This window comes from Prionailurus bengalensis, chromosome B1 (genome assembly GCF_016509475.1).
Source record: "Prionailurus bengalensis isolate Pbe53 chromosome B1, Fcat_Pben_1.1_paternal_pri, whole genome shotgun sequence".
NCBI classification, from domain to species: Eukaryota; Metazoa; Chordata; class Mammalia; order Carnivora; family Felidae; genus Prionailurus; species Prionailurus bengalensis.
Genome location: NC_057344.1, coordinates 68,873,529 through 68,891,909, shown reverse-complemented (window position 1 = coordinate 68,891,909; position 18,381 = coordinate 68,873,529). Strand labels below are relative to the sequence as shown.

Sequence of the window (18,381 nt, the reverse complement as noted above, 5' to 3'; positions counted from 1 at the left end):
CAGGAAATGACTCAAAAGTTGATGGGCTAGTCAATTTTGAGAAGCTAAGGATGATTGCAAAAGAAATTCGTCATGTTGGCCGAATGGCTTCAGTTAACATGGACCCTGCCCTCATGTTCAGGACTCGGTGAGTGTGTCCTCTTCAGTAACACGTGTAGGCTTAGAGAAGTTTGGGTTTAGAGGTCTCCTAATAAATGAGAAATTTTTGAATATTTACATTTGTAGCTTGGCAGAAATTTTATTAGGTTGTGGCGAGAATCCCCTGAGCTCTAATTCGAAATAAATGTCTTATTCGGCCTCAGGTGCACTTTTCACTGTCCGTAAAAAACAGTTTGTCTTGCAGAAATTTTTCATTTGACACGAGGCACAACTATTCCTTACTTGTCAGAACACTGGTTTGTAGAGCTTAAAACTCATAACTGATAGTATGAACTAAAATATGTAAAGAACCCAAACAATATGGGCTCAGTATCCATGCAATGGATTTAGTTGGCAGTGTAGTCAAAAATGATTAATCCAGTGAAGGAGAGGAGTTCTTAGAACAAAAAAATTAACCGTATCTGTCTCTTGAGCCAGAAAAGTATTGCGGGTAAAGTTGTGTGTGTGAGGTGATTATGCAGTTTAATGTTTGTGAGCTTCTAGTACTGCTTATCCAAAAGTCTAGTCCTTTCTTTCTGAGCTTGTGATCTTTCTGTCTCTCTTTCTACACCCATGCTTCAATCTCCATGGCTCTCACTTACAGGAAGAAGAAATGGAGGAGTTTGGGGTAAGTGGTGGAGACCTTGCAAACCCACACACAATTCTTATTCTGCTCATTGCATTGTTTTCTTACCTGCTGTATTTTCTGATGCTTTGCATTTTCTCTTAACCCTCTTGCTGACTTCACGTTTAATCTGTTGGGGCTTTTGTTTTTGAGGTCATGATCCATGAGAGCTGTGAAGTGGTTGATGATTGTTCTGGGGAACTGTAGGCCAGGCATACTTCTCAGTCTTCAAAAAGATTTTATTTTAATATGATTTGTGTACTTGGAAATGGAGAAAGCCTAATGCGGGGTTACGGGAGGAAGAACATTAAAAGGAAAAACTGTGCAATTTAAATACTATTGCACAGATATTTAAGTAAATATATATAATGTAAAAAGTGCCCCAAGGTGTTAAAACTAGTTTTTACAGCTCAACTAACTACTGTTTTCATTCTATAAACCGATACTTTTTAAACATAATTCTTAACAATTCATGTGCTAGTTTCTATATATATATATATATGTTTACATTTGCATGATCATTTTATTAACAGATTGACCCATATTACTTCAAAAACTCTTTCACTCAAGGAATAAGAAAACGATTGTGAACAGTGTAGCTAATTTTATTTAAATTTATGTAAAATATCCTCTTTAGGAGAAGTAAATTTCATGTAAATCTCAATGATTTTTAACTGTGTATTGCATGAGCTCCTGTATATAATCAGTATTTGCTGGCTTCTATGAAAGAACTGCCTTGAATGCTCTATATATGAGAAAAGCAGAATTTCCGAGTTGGACTAGAAACATATATATATGTATGTACATATGATTCTTTTTTAACTTAAGAAAATTTAATCTATATTAGTCTATATTTCCTTGTAACAGTTTACTTACCAGAATGAGGCATGTGATCTTTTGAACGCAGAATACTTGTGTAAGTCTTGGCATGTTTCAAATAGATAAAGGAACCCCATGGTAGAGTGAGCTGCATATCTGCCTTTTCATCTTCCAGGTCTCTCAGCCAGGGTAGTACAAATGCAACAGTGCTAGACGTTGCTCAGACAGGTGGTCATAAAAAGCGGGTACGTCGTAGTTCCTTTCTCAATGCCAAAAAGCTTTACGAAGATGCCCAAATGGCTCGAAAAGTCAAGCAGTACCTGTCCAATTTGGAGCTAGAAATGGATGAGGAGAGTCTGCAGACCTTATCACTGCAGTGTGAGCCAGCAACCAACACATGTGAGTTTTTCCTTAAAGCGGCTGCAGAATCTGAAATGCAGATTTGTTTCCTGAGCAGTGGTATGGGCGGCGACAAGTGGGGCTTAGCACCGAGGGGGCAGTAGCATCCTGGCAACATACTAACCCCTCCCTTGAATGCTGCCATTGATCCCATGCAGTACTGGCCTAGGCCAGGCCTCCCGTCCAACTCACTTGGCTTGGGCAGGGTGACCACAGAGATTTAGGGGGACGGCTGTTTCCGTTGTGTCTTTGTTGTCTCGCAAAGATACTTCCAAAGTGATGGGCAACCTGAGAGGCAAGAGTGGTGAAGGGCCTGCCTTGTCAGAGGGGTCTGTGACTAGGTGCACCTGCTGCCTTTTATACCCTCAGCCTGACAGCGCCGGCAGGAAGTTGGCCTGGCACAGGAAGCAGTGGTTCTGCTGCACGGTACCAAAACACAGCCTAACGTGTAGTTTCCCAGCCTTCAAAAATCTGACCAGGCTATAAATGGGGGCAGTTTTCTGCTTGTTTGCATCTGCATTCGTGTAAGATCGAGGCATTTTCCATTTAGGACACTTTCGGGTCTTTTATGGACAGGTTTGAAGATACCCTTGATAGAATTTAAATGTTAGATGAGTTAAGAAGATTCAAGTTACTAGATTTTCCCAGGACACCAAAGAGCTTGTACTCTGGAGTCAGATTGGTTTGAGTTCAAATCCTGTTTGTTTCTCCAGATAGCAATGTCCCGTTAGGCAACTAACTTGAGCTCCCTAATCCTTAGCTTCTTTACGTGTAAATGGAGGAAGTACATCTGTGTCATTGAGTTGTTTTGAATGTTAATACATTATACATACAGCATTTTTAATTGTCCTATTCAGATTGTCTTCTATATGCCATGCAATTATATAATCAGTCTAATATTCAAGCTGTATTGGTTGCTATTGGCTAACATAGATAATTTTACCCATAGGAGAGAATTTAAGAGTGAAAAGATTACAGTTAATACCATTTATTAAATAAAAACTAAGCTCATACATGTCAAGGAATTTTGAGCTCCATTTTGAAAAGTAGTCCTAATAATTTTCCTGTTGTAGATTTTATCATATATTTCTGCTTTTTATATACATACACACAGCATATTGAACTCTCCACATTTTTCTACTTTTATTTTTAATGTGGTATTTAATAGTATAATCATCATTTGCGACAGCTAGTTTCATAAAGTAAATATCTTTGTCCTGTCAGGCCTATATTATTTTCTGTAACTAGGGTTCCCTCCCACCCCCATTTCTGCCCTTTATGTGGATAACAGGAAAAAGACATGATACACATTTTCGTGTTCTAAAGTGTAGAAAATGCTTATGCAGTTCTGAACTTGTATATAGCTACTAACTTCTGAAATTTCTTGTTCTGTTTTTAAACCAAACAATTAACAGTGCCGAAGAATCCTGGTGACAAAAAGCCGGTCAAGTCTGAGACCTCCCCAGTGGCTCCAAGGGCAGGGTCGCAACAGAAAGCACAAGCCCAGCCACAGCCCCAACAGCCACCGCCACCACATAAAATCAACCAAGGACTGCAGGTTCCTGCTGTGTCCCTTTATCCCTCACGAAAGAAAGTACCCGTAAAGGATCTCCCACCTTTTGGTAGGTGATTCAAATCATATCCTCTTTTGAGGCTATTTGGTGTCATGTTTTTCAGATTAGGAAAAAATCCTTATCTTGAATACCTCTAATTTACTTGAGTCTCTATTTGATTGTTACCTCTTAGTAAAACATTAATGTTCAGAAAGTTAAATTTTACTGTTACCAGTGGAAGGGACTGTTTACTGTTTATTCTATAGAGTGTCTCCTTGAATCATGCTCATTTGTTATTGGGAGCGGAGGGCGTGTGAAATGGGAGTGTTAGTATATATCTATTAGTTTTGTCCCTTTATGTAAATAATACAACAAAGTTATATTTCATAAAATGTATGGGTTCTTTTTTTGTACATTTATGTACAACAATGTTAATAAAAGGGGGGAAAAAAAAAACCTTGTGGTACAGTTTACTTAGATAAAATAGGGTATTGGTCACTGAGCTATTCCTACCCAGGGACACCCTGTCCTTATGAGGTGGGCAAGAGTCTTCCAGTAGGTCCTTCGTATACTTTATCTTTGGGTCTTTCTTCCTGGTCAGCATATATGCCATTTGTTGAATTTGGGGAAGAGTGACAAAAGAATATCTTTGCTTGACATTTCCCCTTTGATTTGTATTTGTATTTGTATTTGTATTACTCTCCCTATCACAAACTGAATTACAGGTTTCTTTGTCCGTCATCTTATTAATATTCATATCTTCCTAAAGCCCCTGCAACCTGACTTCTATTTCCTCTTTTACACTGACCTTCTTATATGGAAGTTTATCAGTCTTTCTTTTACTTAAATATAACTTTTTAGCCAAATGTGTAGGTGTGCCTGAATATAAAGCACTTTTTTAATCTCTGTGCAATGCTGGCCTTGGAATTTTTTCCCAAATCACAACTATTTATTCGTACAGCTTTAGTGTAGCTAACATTTTCATGCATGTTGTGTATATCAGCATGTATATACATAAATATTGCTTTAAAAGTGGTCTTTAAGTAACTGTATTAAAACAAGATCAGATGTTTACATGAGGTGAAATGAAGGCTTAAATCTGTGTTAAATTTCACCGCCTCCTTTTTAATGGATCCTGGTAAGTCTAAGAACATTAAAACTAGCATTGACTGAGGCAATGTCAGGTATTTCCAGGTATTTCCAAGTATTTCTTTGTCGTTCAGAAATAAGGCAATTGAGAGTGCCTCATAAGAATACTAGAGGCTTTGTAAACTATTTTAATGTGACTCCCCCATTTCTAAAAATATTTCTTGGGGGGGAAATCACCTTATATTGGGATATGTAATCCTTTTTCTTGTACCCTCATCCTTCTTGATCCTACGCTTGGCACTAGATCACTCCCTTCTGAAATCGTCTCCTGTGGTTTCTGTGACACAGGGCACTTCCATGGGTCTACTTCTGCTTTTCTTGCATCTATTTATTTGATCGAATATTAACTTCATGGAATTCTAGAACGTTTTTATTCACTTTTCTTACTACCTCTGATTAGCTCTTGGCTCGTTAGTTTTCTCCCATCATTCCCACTTCTCCTGAGCCAACACATCCAGTAATACCAAAATACCTGTTTGAGTTCCCCAAAATACTCAGCCTTGAATTCTAATAATAAATACTCTTAGCTGATCACTTCTGTCCTAAATTCTAATATTTTCAAATTGTTCATTTTTTTTCTTCATTGTTGTCTGTTGTCAACATATTGTTGAATGAATGTTGATTAAGATTTAGAATCTAAAGTAAAATATCAAAAGCAGTCTATTTCTAGCACTCCAGCAGATCCCAGTCAGAAACCACATTACAGGTACTGTGTGCCTTCTGTAAGCTTACTGTTTATACCATGATGATATTACAAGCAGGTTGAAACTAAATGTAATATTAAATCATCCAAAAAGATTTCATTCATGTGATTCCTTTTTACTCATGAAAATACATATTTCTTTCTTTCTTTTATAGGCATATACTCTCCACAAGCTTTAAAGAAAATTCTTTCTTTGTCTGAAGAAGGAAGTCTGGAGCGTCATAAAAAACAAGCAGAAGACACTATATCAAACGCATCTTCCCAGCTTTCTTCTCCTCCCACTTCTCCACAGAGTTCTCCAAGGAAAGGTAGAGCTAAATTACTTACTGTTTTCCTTTATAGCAATCTATACATTTCAGCTGCAATAAATTCCAGATTTATATATCACGTCATTTTTGATGTTCGGGTCATTTAAAATGATGTCCTATATAATGCCCAATGGATTTACCCCCCCACCCCCCCTGGTTTATAAATTTGGAAGAATTTTGGTATTTCTTAATAGTAAATAGTGTTAAACTACATATTGCCGTTTAAAACATATATATATGGTTTTTATTGATTGTAAGTATGGAAATAATTTTTATAGTAAAAGGTGTTCTAACTAAATATAATTATATAACATTAACTGCAGAGTAGAAAGCTTTAAAAACATAAGAAAACTAATATCTTCCTGATTTATTTTTTCATTGTATTAACACGGGTCTTGATTATCTTTTTTTGTTGCTATTTTATTTTCAAAGAGATTAAATTTTAGGCAAACTCACTTCTTTATGTTGATGCTTTCTTATATTAAAATAATAGTAATTTTTTGCTGAATAACCCTCCAAGTTCCTTTCTCTTTCTACCCTTTAACTGAATGGGTATAAACGAGTAATAAATGGCTAAGACAGTTTTCTCTAGAGGAAGGCCAAAAAGATGAATAAATTGTTAGATTTCACTGACATAACAAAATACCTTTTCAGCTTTACTTCTTAAGATATTTCAGACATGGATGCATTTTGTGTGCGTATCAGTCTCTCCTGTCCTTGTTAAATGGATACATCTAAATTCTTTTCTCATCCTGTTGTTAGGTGGCAGTGACAATCAGCTGAGATCTTTTGGCTCCGGGCAGTTGGACTTAACCAGTTCCTCCTCTTCTCTTGGAAGTGAGAACAGTAACAAGAATAACAATGCTCCACGGACCTATGGGATAGGTGGGGTTTACAGAACCAAAGACTAGGGGTGGGAAAGAGAGGAATTTTCTCATTATTAGTTAAGGAAAATGGGAGAATTCCTCTAAACGTCAAGTCCTCCACCCAAGTGATTATTTTTCTAGAGGTGTTTTTTTGAGAGGACTGTTCAGGGAACGCTTTAAATCTTGTCCATCAGAACTTTCAGTGTCCTCTAAAAAAAGACTTCTCATAGATGAATGCATTAAATCTCATCAAGACCTGTGCAACCTTTAAAAAATAAATCAGGAATTAACAAGTTACTGAAAGGATGGGGAAGTACTTATAGAAGGTAAATTAGCAACATTTAGGTGTTCTAGATTTAATTTTTTTATTAGGTAAGTGGCATTGAAAAATCTGCACCGCATACACATAATCGTATAAAACCAGTATTTTAAGTAATGTGAGATCTATAGTAATATTGTTTAAAAAATGAGTACTGAGAAACAAGATTTGAATTTTTTCATTAAAAATTGTCAAGACAAGCACCTCTTTCTTTGTGGCTTTCAAAATTATTTTTAGCAGCAAAGGAGAGTTAAGGGTCCTTCAGGACATCTGTTTAGACATAGTGATGGTCTAGGGAGAAACTGGAGGTTTTGCACATTACATCCTTCAAAACAATTGGCTTCTTTGCGATTCATCCAATATAATATTAATACTGAAAAACAAATGGCAAAAACCCAAAGGTATTTTCATCAGGTATTTCAGGTATTATTCTTATATGTCCACTTGAAATGGTAAGACAGATACTTCTAGCTGAATATTCTCTGCCATAAAGTTCTAAAAATTAAAAACTTCATTGAAGATTACTGACTTTGCAGTTAAAAAAATACTTTTAAACTTGATCATACTTACTCTTCTTAGTTTCTTTTATATAGACTAATAGTAGTAGTATTTATACCTAAAGGAGCTAAGAATAGTCAACTAGTGCCATGATTTCTGCAAAATTTCCTAGTGCACATAACAGTGTTTCTTTTTTTCTTGTTTAAACTTTCATGAAACATGTTAAATTTCATTTGAGTAAAAGTTTACCTTACCAGTCACCCAAGTCTCCACAAGTAAAATGGTTTTTCCCTCACTTCAATGGTGGTACCTTTGGCCTGCATTTTGGTTTTGCTTCTATTTGGTAGACTTCAGTTTTATGTTGTAAACCTATGGTGTCTAATTAATATGGTCGTTATTTCCCATGCAGGCTACACTCTGGCTCCCAGTGGTACTGTGGATAATTTCTCAGATTCTGGTCACAGTGAGATTTCTTCACGATCCAGTATTGTCAGCAATTCTTCCTTTGACTCAGTGCCAGTCTCGCTGCATGATGAGAGGCGCCAGAGGCATTCTGTCAGCATTGTGGAGACAAACCTCGGTGTGGGCAGGATGGAAAGGCGGACTGTGATTGAACCAGACCAGTACAGCTTAGGGTGGGCAGCGTTTCTTTAGTGTTCTTTTACATTCCTTCTTCCATCCTTTAAAAATTAGTCCTTTATTCTGGATGTGGATTTCTGTTACTTTACCTAATGCCCAAGAAATGCTCACCCATCCCAGTTCTAATTTTTACAATTTCTAGATTAAGTTCCGTGCAATTTTTGTTGTATGCACTGCTTTTCAAGGTAGCTTTATTCTTGGAATACAGTTGCTCTGTGCTAAAGGAAGAGGCTGGTTTCAGGATGTACCAGATCCTGTGTGTGCGCTGCCTCCCTGAAATCAGATTATGTTGACTCGTCCTTTAACCTTCTAAGGAAAGGGTTCCTTTATTATATAAAAGCAAGTTGTTGTTCTTTTCCCTCTGTATTGGTGATGACAAGGTGAGCAAACTGGATGTGGCAGAACCGGCCAGGAGTATGAAACTCGGGGGTGCTTTTATCCTCTTCCTGTGATGAAACAAAGCCACCTTTCTGGGGGGAGAAAACGTATTTTGGTTTTATATCATAGATTTATTAACAATCTTGCACTTTTTCCCCTTTTCATTTTCAACCACGTAGGTCCTATGCACCAATGTCTGAGAGTCGAGGCTTGTATGCTACAGCTACAGTAATTTCTTCCCCAAGCACAGAGGAACTTTCCCAAGACCAAGGGGATCGTGCGTCACTCGATGCCGCCGACAGTGGCCGTGGGAGCTGGACGTCGTGCTCAAGTGGCTCACATGATAATATACAGACCATTCAGCACCAGAGAAGCTGGGAAACACTTCCATTTGGGCACACTCACTTTGATTATTCAGGGGATCCTGCAGGTTTATGGGCCTCAAGTAGCCATATGGACCAACTTATGTTTTCCGATCACAGCACAAAGTACAACAGGCAAAATCAAAGTAGAGAGAGTCTTGAACAAGCCCAATCACGGGCAAGCTGGGCATCTTCCACAGGATACTGGGGAGAAGACTCGGAAGGTGACACAGGCACAATAAAGCGAAGGGGTGGAAAAGATGTTTCCATTGAAGCCGAAAGCAGTAGCATCACCTCTGTGACCACAGAAGAAGCCAAACCTGTTCCTACGCCGGCCCACATAGCTGTGACGTCGAGTACTACAAAGGGACTTATTGGTAAGCTTATTAGAGAGCTTTGTCAGATCTCACCTTTCAAAAGTAAAATTATGTGTTCATGGTTCTTTTCTTCATCTTGACCCACCCGTTGTTGTCGGGGGCTTCCAAATTAGCGGTATGTTCAGGATTTTGAAATAAGAGTAGTCAAGAGCCCAGGTTCTGTGGTCAGGTACATATGGATATATTCCAGCATAATAAACAGTCTGTACATTTTAGCAGTCAAGATCAGCAGATTATCATTATGGATGTTTTCTTACCTTTTAGGCTAAAAGTATCAGAAGGATGCCCATTCTTTCTAAAGGAAGAATTGTTTGCGTAATTGGAGCTGTTTTAAAAGTTCTATTTTGTTCCTTGAATTCTACTTAGAACTTGACACTTCGCATATATAAATCTTCCATTCACTTTTGTTATGCAGACAAATCATGTGCTGCACACTGTAGAACAAGGAAGAGGGTGCTGAGAAGTAGCATAAAGCATAAGAGCATAGGCTGCGGATTGGGGGTTGAATCCCTGTTTGCCACTTTACTAACTTTGTGACATACAGGCAAGGTACTAACCTATATCTGCTTCTTCCTTTGTGAAACGAGCTTAATAATTTCTATCAATACGGTTGATGTGGGGATTAAAGGAACTCAGAACTGTGCCTAGATAGTAATTTATAAGTATTTGAAAGATGTTTTTGCTTTGCTGCTGCTGTTTCTCTTATGAAGTCTCTCATGTTCCCCCATTCCTATCAGGTTGTATTTTCTATGGCATAGTCAACATCTACCTAACTGAAGTGCAGGAATAAATTACAGGATACAGAGTCAGAGACTCTATAAATACAGAATGGAATTTATTAATAGGGAAATTGTTATTTTGCCATATAAATAGTCATGGATGGATAACAGTTAATACCTTGTCTTGGGTTGCAATTTTTAAAGCACTTTCTTTTAACAAACTAATACTTAGAATTTTTATTGCAAAGACGGGAATGAGTTTCATTCCTAATAACTGAATCTATGAAGTTCCAGAAAATAAAACTCTCATTCTACTTGGCTTCACAGATTTCATGTTCTAGGTCATGAACGTTAATAAAGGACTTTAAAAGAAATACATACCTTATAGTTTAGAGTTTTAAAATTTGTGTCAATTTTTGCACGACTTTTCCAAATTTAATTCTCTTTTCCAAAGTGAGGTCCAAGACCTGAACGTAACGTACGATTGATTTTCTGCCTGACAAGGGTAAATGCCCAGGTAATATGGACTAGCTTACCTTGTCCTTAGGGTAGGGGGAGAAGGAGGAAGGAAACTTTTAGCAGGCACTACTAATATCTCCCAGGCATAATACTAGGATTTTATGTTTTCTCTTTGCTTAAACTTTCCAATAAACCCAAGGGTTAAGTGTTAACCTTATTACTATTTTATAGTTAAATGCAAGATCTGAAGTAGTCTGTTTAGTAACGTCTCTCACCAGTTATTTTACCATGGTGATAACCATTGAGAATATTTGGCCCAGTTAACATCCATTTCCTCGCCTGCCATATCCCCCACGCAACATAAATCACATTTGTCATTGCACGGTGTTTGCTGTCTCAATAATTAGTTTTATAATTAAAAAAAAAATTTTTTTAATGTTTTATTATTTTTGAGACAGAGAGAGACAGAGCGTGAACGGGGGAGGGTCAGAGACAGAGGGAGACACAGAATCCGAAGCAGGCTCCAGGCTCTGAGCTGTCAGCACAGAGACCGACGCGGGGCTCGAACTCACAGACCGTGAGATCATGACCTGAGCCGAAGTCGGCCGCTTAACCGACTGAGCCACCCAGGCGCCCCAGTTTTATAATTTAACGTAAACATTTGTGGCATGAAATAATCGTCCACAAAATTTGCAATGACCGGTACATTGTCTTCACTACAGTGCGGAAGGAGGGCAGGTATCGAGAGCCCCCGCCCACCCCTCCAGGCTACATTGGAATCCCCATCACTGACTTTCCAGAAGGACATTCCCATCCGGCCAGGAAACCTCCAGACTACAACGTGGCACTTCAGAGATCTCGGATGGTCGCCCGACCCACCGACACAGCTGGGCCTTCGCCTGCACAGCAGCCACACGGGCCTCCAGCGAGCGGCAGGCCAGTGAACAAACCGCAGTGGCATAAGCCCAATGAGTGTGACCCGCGCCTCGCCCCCTATCAGTCTCAAGGGTTTTCCACCGAGGAGGATGGTATATATATGCATTCTTAAAACCATAGCATTAGTGTGTTCACTTATTCTGCCTGTGAGCTTTCGAGGGCATTTGTTTTCTTAACACCTTGGTCAGCTGCGTCTTTAGCCGTATCCTACATAAGGAACATTTTGTGTTCAGAGTTTGTTCGTTCCTGAACGTGTTTAGAAATACCAAAGATTGCCGAGGGGACACTTGCAATAAAGTGTATTACATGACTAGATTTCTTACTGATTCTCAAAGTTTCTCTGTGGAAATGTATTTGGACTTTTAACGAGATCCGAATGAAAGTCTGAAAAAGAAGCATACCTTATAGCTTCTTTGCCGCCTTTCTATAAATCTACCTGGCCATGCTGGAACGAGGGTGACGGAGATCACCCTCTGCCCTTGTTTAACATGTTTTATTATGCAAATAATCATAATGGAAAAAAAGTAAAAGACAAAAAATGAAAATCACTTCTAGTCCTACCTCTTGCAGATAGCAATTATTAACATTTTGTTACATATCCTTCTAGATTTATGTGTGCGTATATATTATTTAAAGTCCCATGCTGCTTCATAATTTTCAATTTATTAACTTTACAATCAGTAAGCATACGATATTTATATCTTCTGTGTATATTTAAAGATATGCATCATATGTACTTTTTTAAAAACTTTAATATTAATCATTACTTAGAAAAAAAGGGAAAAGATTTTAAGTGAGCTATACTAAAAACATAGCTATGGTATTTTTATTTAACCTATCAGTGAATGTATTCTCTCTAGCAAAGAAATGACTTGCCTGCTCACTTTTTTTTTTTTTTTTCCTTTCTTTCTTTTTTTCTCATTGTGTTTGCAGAAGATGAACAAGTATCTGCTGTTTGAGGCACAGGCTTTTCTGGATCCAGAGTTAGCCACCTAAAAGGAGAGCACAAGAAGACGTCCCTAGCAGTGGAGCCGTGGAACTCGCATTCTGAGGATGGTGGACCAGTTTGCCTCCTTCCCTGCCTTAAAAGCAGCATGGGGCTTCTTCTCCCCTTCTTCCTTTCCCCTTTGCATGTGAAATACTGTGAAGAAATTGCCCTGGCACTTTTCAGACTTTGTTGCTTGAAATGCACAGTGCAGCAATCTTCGAGCTCCCACTGTTGCTGCCTGCCACATCACACAGTATCATTCCCAATTCCAAGATCATCACAACAAGATGATTCACTCTGGCTGCACTTCTCAATGCCTGGAAGGATTTTTTTAAATCTTCCTTTTAGATTTCAATCCAGTCCTAGCACTTGGTCTCATTGGGATAATGAGAAAAGCTAGCCATTGAACTACTTGGGGCCTTTAACCCATCAAAGAAGACAAAGAAAAACAATGAAATCCTCTTGAGTACAGTGCTTTGTCCACTTGTTTACAATGTCTTTTTTTTTTTTTTTAATGAATTTAAAGATTGTGTTCAGAGAGTAAATGTTCTATCCATTTGATGATCACAGTATTATTTTGAACCTTTAAGTAGGGTTGCCAGCCTGGGTTTCTAAAAAACCAAATATGCCGGACAGGGTGTGGTCACACCAAGAAGAGGGAAGACCTGGCTTGCGACCCTGTCTTCCCATGTCCTTCTGGCCTCACCCGTGAAGTGCCCTATCCTGGAAGTAGAAGATGTTAGCCAATTACTTAGATACCAAGACACCTCATCCACTCCTTCCCCAGTGGGTGGGGTTCTTCTGTAAAACTGTTTGCACATGGCCAGGGGAGGGAAAAAGGACTCTTGTGTCCTGTGTCTGAGCCTTATGGAGTGCAGGACAGTGTCGTTTGAGGGCGTGTCCTGCTCCATCGAGACGGATGGCAAACCCCGTTTTTTTAAGTTATGTTTCTTTGATTTTTGTTAAATTAGTTTTAGGGATTTTTTTTTTTTTTTCATTTTTAAAGAGAAACGTTTGTAACTGGATAGCATTGCAGTGAAAGCAGCTTGGGATATTGGAGCTAACGCCAGCTGTTAATACTGCTCTTTCGAGACAGCCTCCCTGTACCGAACTGGCATTAGGGAATAAACAAGCCTTTAACGTGATAGAGGAACAAAAGATCAAAAACCTGATTAGACATGCCAGCCTTTGCGAGGTGGGTTAGTCACCAAAGACTAACCTGGAAGTGGCTTTATGGACGCTGCAGATAGAGAAGGCCTACGTGTAGCAACCACCTGCTCACAGCTGCTATTAACCCTATAGTGACTGAAATGACCCCTCCACTCTATTTTTGTGTTGTTTTTGCACAGACTCCGGAAAAGTGAAGGCTGCCAATCCGAGTAGTACTCAAATGTGAGGAACTGCTGGTCTTGGATTTTTTTTCCATTAAATTCAGCTGATCATATTGATCAGTAGATAAACGTAAATAGCTTCAAATTTTAAAAGTCAAATTGCAGTGTTTTTTCACTGCATCAAAACGATGTCAGTGCTTTATTTAATAAATCTCTTCTGTATCATGGCATTTGTCTACTTGCTTATATATTACATTGTCAATTATGCATTTGTAATTTTCCATGTAATAGGCATTATTTGCCAGTTTTCTTATATAGGCTGTGGACCTCATGTGCAGATAGACAGAAACCTAGCTCTACCACAAGTCGCACAAACGTTATCTAAGCATTAAGTAATCGTAGAACATAGGACTGCTAATCTCAGTTCGCTCTGTGATGTCAAGTGCAGAATGTACAATTAACTGGTGATTTCCTCATACTTTTGATACTACTTGTACCTGTATGTCTTTTAGAAAGACATTGGTGGAGTCTGTATCCCTTTTGTATTTTTAATACAATAATTGTACATATTGGTTATATTTTTGTTGAAGATGGTAGAAATGTACTATGTTTATGCTTCTACATCCAGTTTGTACAAGCTGGAAAATAAATAAATATAACATAAAGCCTGGTGTCTATCCTTAATGAATCGTGCATGCTTTTTATTTCTGAAGTGTAATAAGGCCTTTGGGTCTTACTGCAGGAGCAAGCCCTCAGAAGGTCAAAGAGATTTAGCCTACTTAGTATAAAAACTACCTAAAACTATTCTTTTAGGTAGCTTTCTGTTGATTCAAAGATACTAATATCACAAACCAAACCACATTCAGAATTCAGTGTTTCTTGAGATTCAGTGAAAAATAATGATGATCCATATATATTTATAGAGCATTGGTCTCTTCTCAACTCTTTTCCAATAAAAATTTCTGTGGGACATATTTTAATTCCCAGTGTGCATAATGAGAAACAGGACCTCAGAGAACATAAATTGTTATTCATGATCATGACCACTAAGTTCAAGGTACAATGTAGCTAATGATTTGAGACTTCTGAGTACATAAAATATTGTTATGTCTAGGAGTTGTGTTATTTGGTAAGTCTGAGTAATGCTTCAGTCTATCAGAAGGGCACTTATACTTAAAAGGTAAAAATCAGTTCAGCAGCAACCTATTTAAGCACTTTTGAAATCAAGGACTCATTTCTTAGCCTCAAGCAGACATAAAGAAAAATGGTACCACTCACTGGGAAGCCTCAGAAGCTGGAGTGGAAGCATATGGGAGCACGTGCACAAAATGTGAGAAAGTCTAAAAAGGAGTCAGAAGTTTAGCCCTACTACTCAAGTGGCCACTGGCCAAACTTAAAAAGCTTTCTGAATCAGCATTTGTGCTAGCTGTCTTGGTGAGAACATGTTGAAAATCTGGCCATCGAAACAATTGGAGAATTAAAACGAGTAGCTTCAACCATACCTTTTAAAAAATGAAGGTATTGTGTATAGATGTGTTATGTGTTTGCCTCTATTCGTTATAAAAGCCATTCATTACTCAGGGACACTCATCAAAACAACCACCTATGCTTTAATGCAATGCTCGATTTAAATTTGTCATTCAAAAAGCTTAATTTTCTCCAATCTGGCTGGAAAAAATTAAGAATCTGATGCTAACAAGCTCTTCATCCTAACTTTTTGTATTCTTAAAACAGGAAAATGACTAAACTACGATGCCCATTAAAAACCCTTTTATATTTTAGGTTACCTTTAAGTAGGCAAAGACTTGTCTCTGCTTCAGGGATTCAAGAAATCCATGTTCATCAGATGTAATCAACAGCAATGACAGAGTTTAATCCGTGTCCTGTTAGTAACAGAATTTGGTCAAGTTTTAGGAATGTTGTAGAAGATACTTTGTTGGCAAATATCTGATGCTCTATCCCCTAATCAAAAAGGCAACACAGACCCAAGTCTGTTTCCATGCACACAAGTTAAAACCTTCCAAATATTCTCAGCTTAAACCTGTCGTCCTATATTGGGAAGTAATAGAGCTTATGTTCATCTATGCTTTAATGTATTTTAGCTCCAGTTCACTGATACTATCTCCCCAAATGTTCCTGAGTGATGCAAGCTTCTGAGAATGTGTGTATCAACGCCTGGTAGGTCTGTGTACTAATGTATTAATGCATTATTGCACTCATGTTTTTGTCAAAAATAGGAAGCTCTCTGAGTCCTTGATTCTGTGATCTAATTCTCCTTTAACAATAGCTTACCCAAAGAATAAGAAAGTGAAGCAAGTTGTTGATGGAGAGGGAAATGATTTCATTAATATTCATAATGTCAAGAAGAATGTTGAAAGGGGCAGTAATGTAGCTTTAATGAATAGGACAGACTGTAGCCAAGCTGACATGACTTTCAAGAAAGACTTTAAAGCGAATGACAATTTACCCAACTGAAAGGGAGACAGACACGCTGGAACTGAAAAATAATTTGTGAATTGCACTTTTTCAACGTTCACGTTTTTTTGCAAGCAGGATAAAATTCCTGCCTATGATTGAAATTACACTCATTGCCCAGTTTTTACAATGCCATGATTATATAACAGGAAAATTTTATAGAGGTGATCAAAACATTGCATGCAAGGTTAAAGAATCGTAGAAAAGGCTTTATTTCATGGGCAATCAATGAGGTCATAACAATTTTCATTGTGGGGAAAAATAGGGTATAGATATAATATCAAAGTAAACAACGTCAAATGACCAATTTTATAGAGGAGGGGAAATAATGAAATAAATTCAGTTCAGGGTACTCCACAACTCCAAAATAAAAGCAAGTTCTGTTTTTTCTGTAAATAGTTCCATAAAATTTAAGGAGCTTTGTTAATAACATTAACTATTTGACCTAACACTGAGTAGTTGCCATGCAGTATGGTCTGATGTGAACCAATGAATTAACAGTATGGCAGAATATTTGAGGCCTTCCTTAATTTATATAGATATATAATTTATGCAAAACATTTTTTCAGATAAGATTATAAAACTGATGTAGGATTAAGTCAGTGTCACGTGTAGCATTGAGATGAAAATGTGTGCAGTGCTTCCAGATGTAAATGAGTTGGTTTCAACCATATTGTACACTTACTATGCTCTACGCACTTTCTTCTAGATGGTGGATATAGATTTCATTAATGTGAAATGAGGTGTCTTTTAATTACCGTTTTTTGTTTTGGTTTTTGCAAAGTGTCTCCCGTTTCTCGGGCCTTAGAGGGGAGAACTTAGTGATCTTAATATCTTATCAAGTAGTCTTGATCACTGCTGGATCAAAGGCGATACCAGTCCCAAGAGCTGCCCATGTAGGTTTGCCAGCAATGTGTAAGAGGGTCCTTGACTAAGCACTGTGACCAACAGGGAAAGTAACAACCAACTTGAACTCATCACGTTCTCTTTGGGGTATTTCTGTGAGAAGGCAAAAATAGCAAAAGCTATACTCAAATCGGTATACAGAAGCTATGAGATGAGAGAAGTGATGAGTATGCAGAAATCACAAATAAGTAGGGGTCTCTGAAGTCCAGCAAGAGATTAAAGACAGGAGTGAGGGCAAAAGCTTAGTGTAACAGACACCTGTTTCTTAGGAAGCAACCAACAATATGTCTTCATTGTACCTGAATAGATTTCCAGTCTCGGAACAAACCCCCTTGCAGCTTGGCTCTGTGAAATGTGTTTATTCTTCCCTCAACCAGGATGAAAAGCCTTTCCCATTCTTTGTGTTTCCTTTTCTGATAACTGTTCTTCCCAGCACCTAGAAAAATGCCTGGGATATTATAAAGGTTTTTAATACATGAATATCTTACCAAGAACCCTAAAGGGCCCAATTTACACTAATAGATTGGACAATCAAAATCAGCCAATGTGCATTTATTGAGGGGCATCTATAACTGCCCAGTACTGGTAAATATTCAGAAGTAACATAAAGTACTTTGTTAAAAAAAATTATTTTTTCTTTATTGAGGTATAATTGACAAATACATGACTCTTAACAGGAGTAGCAAGGATCAAGATTAAAATGGGGGCACCCGGGTGACTTAGTCTGTTAAGCATCCAACCCTTGGTTTCCACACAGGTCATGATCTCATGATTTGTGAGTTCGAGCCCTGCATTGGGCTCTGCACTGTCAGGGCGGAGTCTGCTTGGGATTGTCTCTGCCCCTCCCCTACTCATACACTCTCTCTCTCTCAAAATAAATAAATAAAACTTTAAAAAAAGACAATAAAATACTATTTAAGAGTTTTGTGTGGCTTCAGTTCAGATAGGCAAAAGATCAATAAAGACTGAAGCATCCATAAAGGAGTGTTCAGTTCTCCCTTGAAGTATCAGGAAGATTTGATGAACAAAGGCATTGCCTATGGGACACTGAGGAGACACACTTAATTGCATGGACATCAGGATTAGGAGAAATTAGTGGAATAATTAGGGGAATGTGAGATTACATGTAACAAAATAGTTACAGAGATTGTATTTATTTTAGGGGATCAGAGCTTATAAAAAAAGGGCAAGAGCAAAAGAATCTTTGATGAGACAGTATTATTCAAGAAAGATCTGATTTGGCAGGACTATAGGATGTAAGGGTGAACCAGGGAGAAGGTAGTTCGCGGGAAAAAAATCCAAAATAATCTAGGCCTGGGCTAGTCAAGTCCTGGAAAGCGTGTCAGGGGAGCAGAAGCAATTCAAAGCGGGGGGGGGGGGGGGGAATAATAGGACTTGGTATCCATTAGGATAGGATAAATTAAAGGAAAATTA

The 18,381-nt window shown here is 38.1% G+C and overlaps 1 protein-coding gene across 14 annotated transcripts in view; it reads left to right on the top strand.

The window, feature by feature from the left end:
• RAPGEF2 (Rap guanine nucleotide exchange factor 2) overlaps positions 1 to 14,231 on the top strand; it is a 247,548-nt gene extending 233,317 nt beyond the window's left edge. For 6 of the 14 annotated variants that reach the window (XM_043566348.1, XM_043566337.1, XM_043566416.1 and 3 more), the window contains 10 exons: positions 4 to 127; positions 743 to 766; positions 1,758 to 1,981; positions 3,397 to 3,603; positions 5,542 to 5,694; positions 6,457 to 6,579; positions 7,787 to 8,012; positions 8,574 to 9,133; positions 11,034 to 11,339; positions 12,181 to 14,231. In XM_043566348.1, coding sequence (XP_043422283.1) covers positions 4 to 127; positions 743 to 766; positions 1,758 to 1,981; positions 3,397 to 3,603; positions 5,542 to 5,694; positions 6,457 to 6,579; positions 7,787 to 8,012; positions 8,574 to 9,133; positions 11,034 to 11,339; positions 12,181 to 12,206 — 1,973 coding nt within the window. In that variant the 3' untranslated portion in view covers positions 12,207 to 14,231. The remainder of the gene's footprint in view (positions 1 to 3; positions 128 to 742; positions 767 to 1,757; positions 1,982 to 3,396; positions 3,604 to 5,541; positions 5,695 to 6,456; positions 6,580 to 7,786; positions 8,013 to 8,573; positions 9,134 to 11,033; positions 11,340 to 12,180) is intronic. The other 8 variants (XM_043566399.1, XM_043566389.1, XM_043566458.1 and 5 more) reach the window with 4 other exon arrangements.
• Positions 14,232 to 18,381: the final 4,150 nt, after the last annotated feature.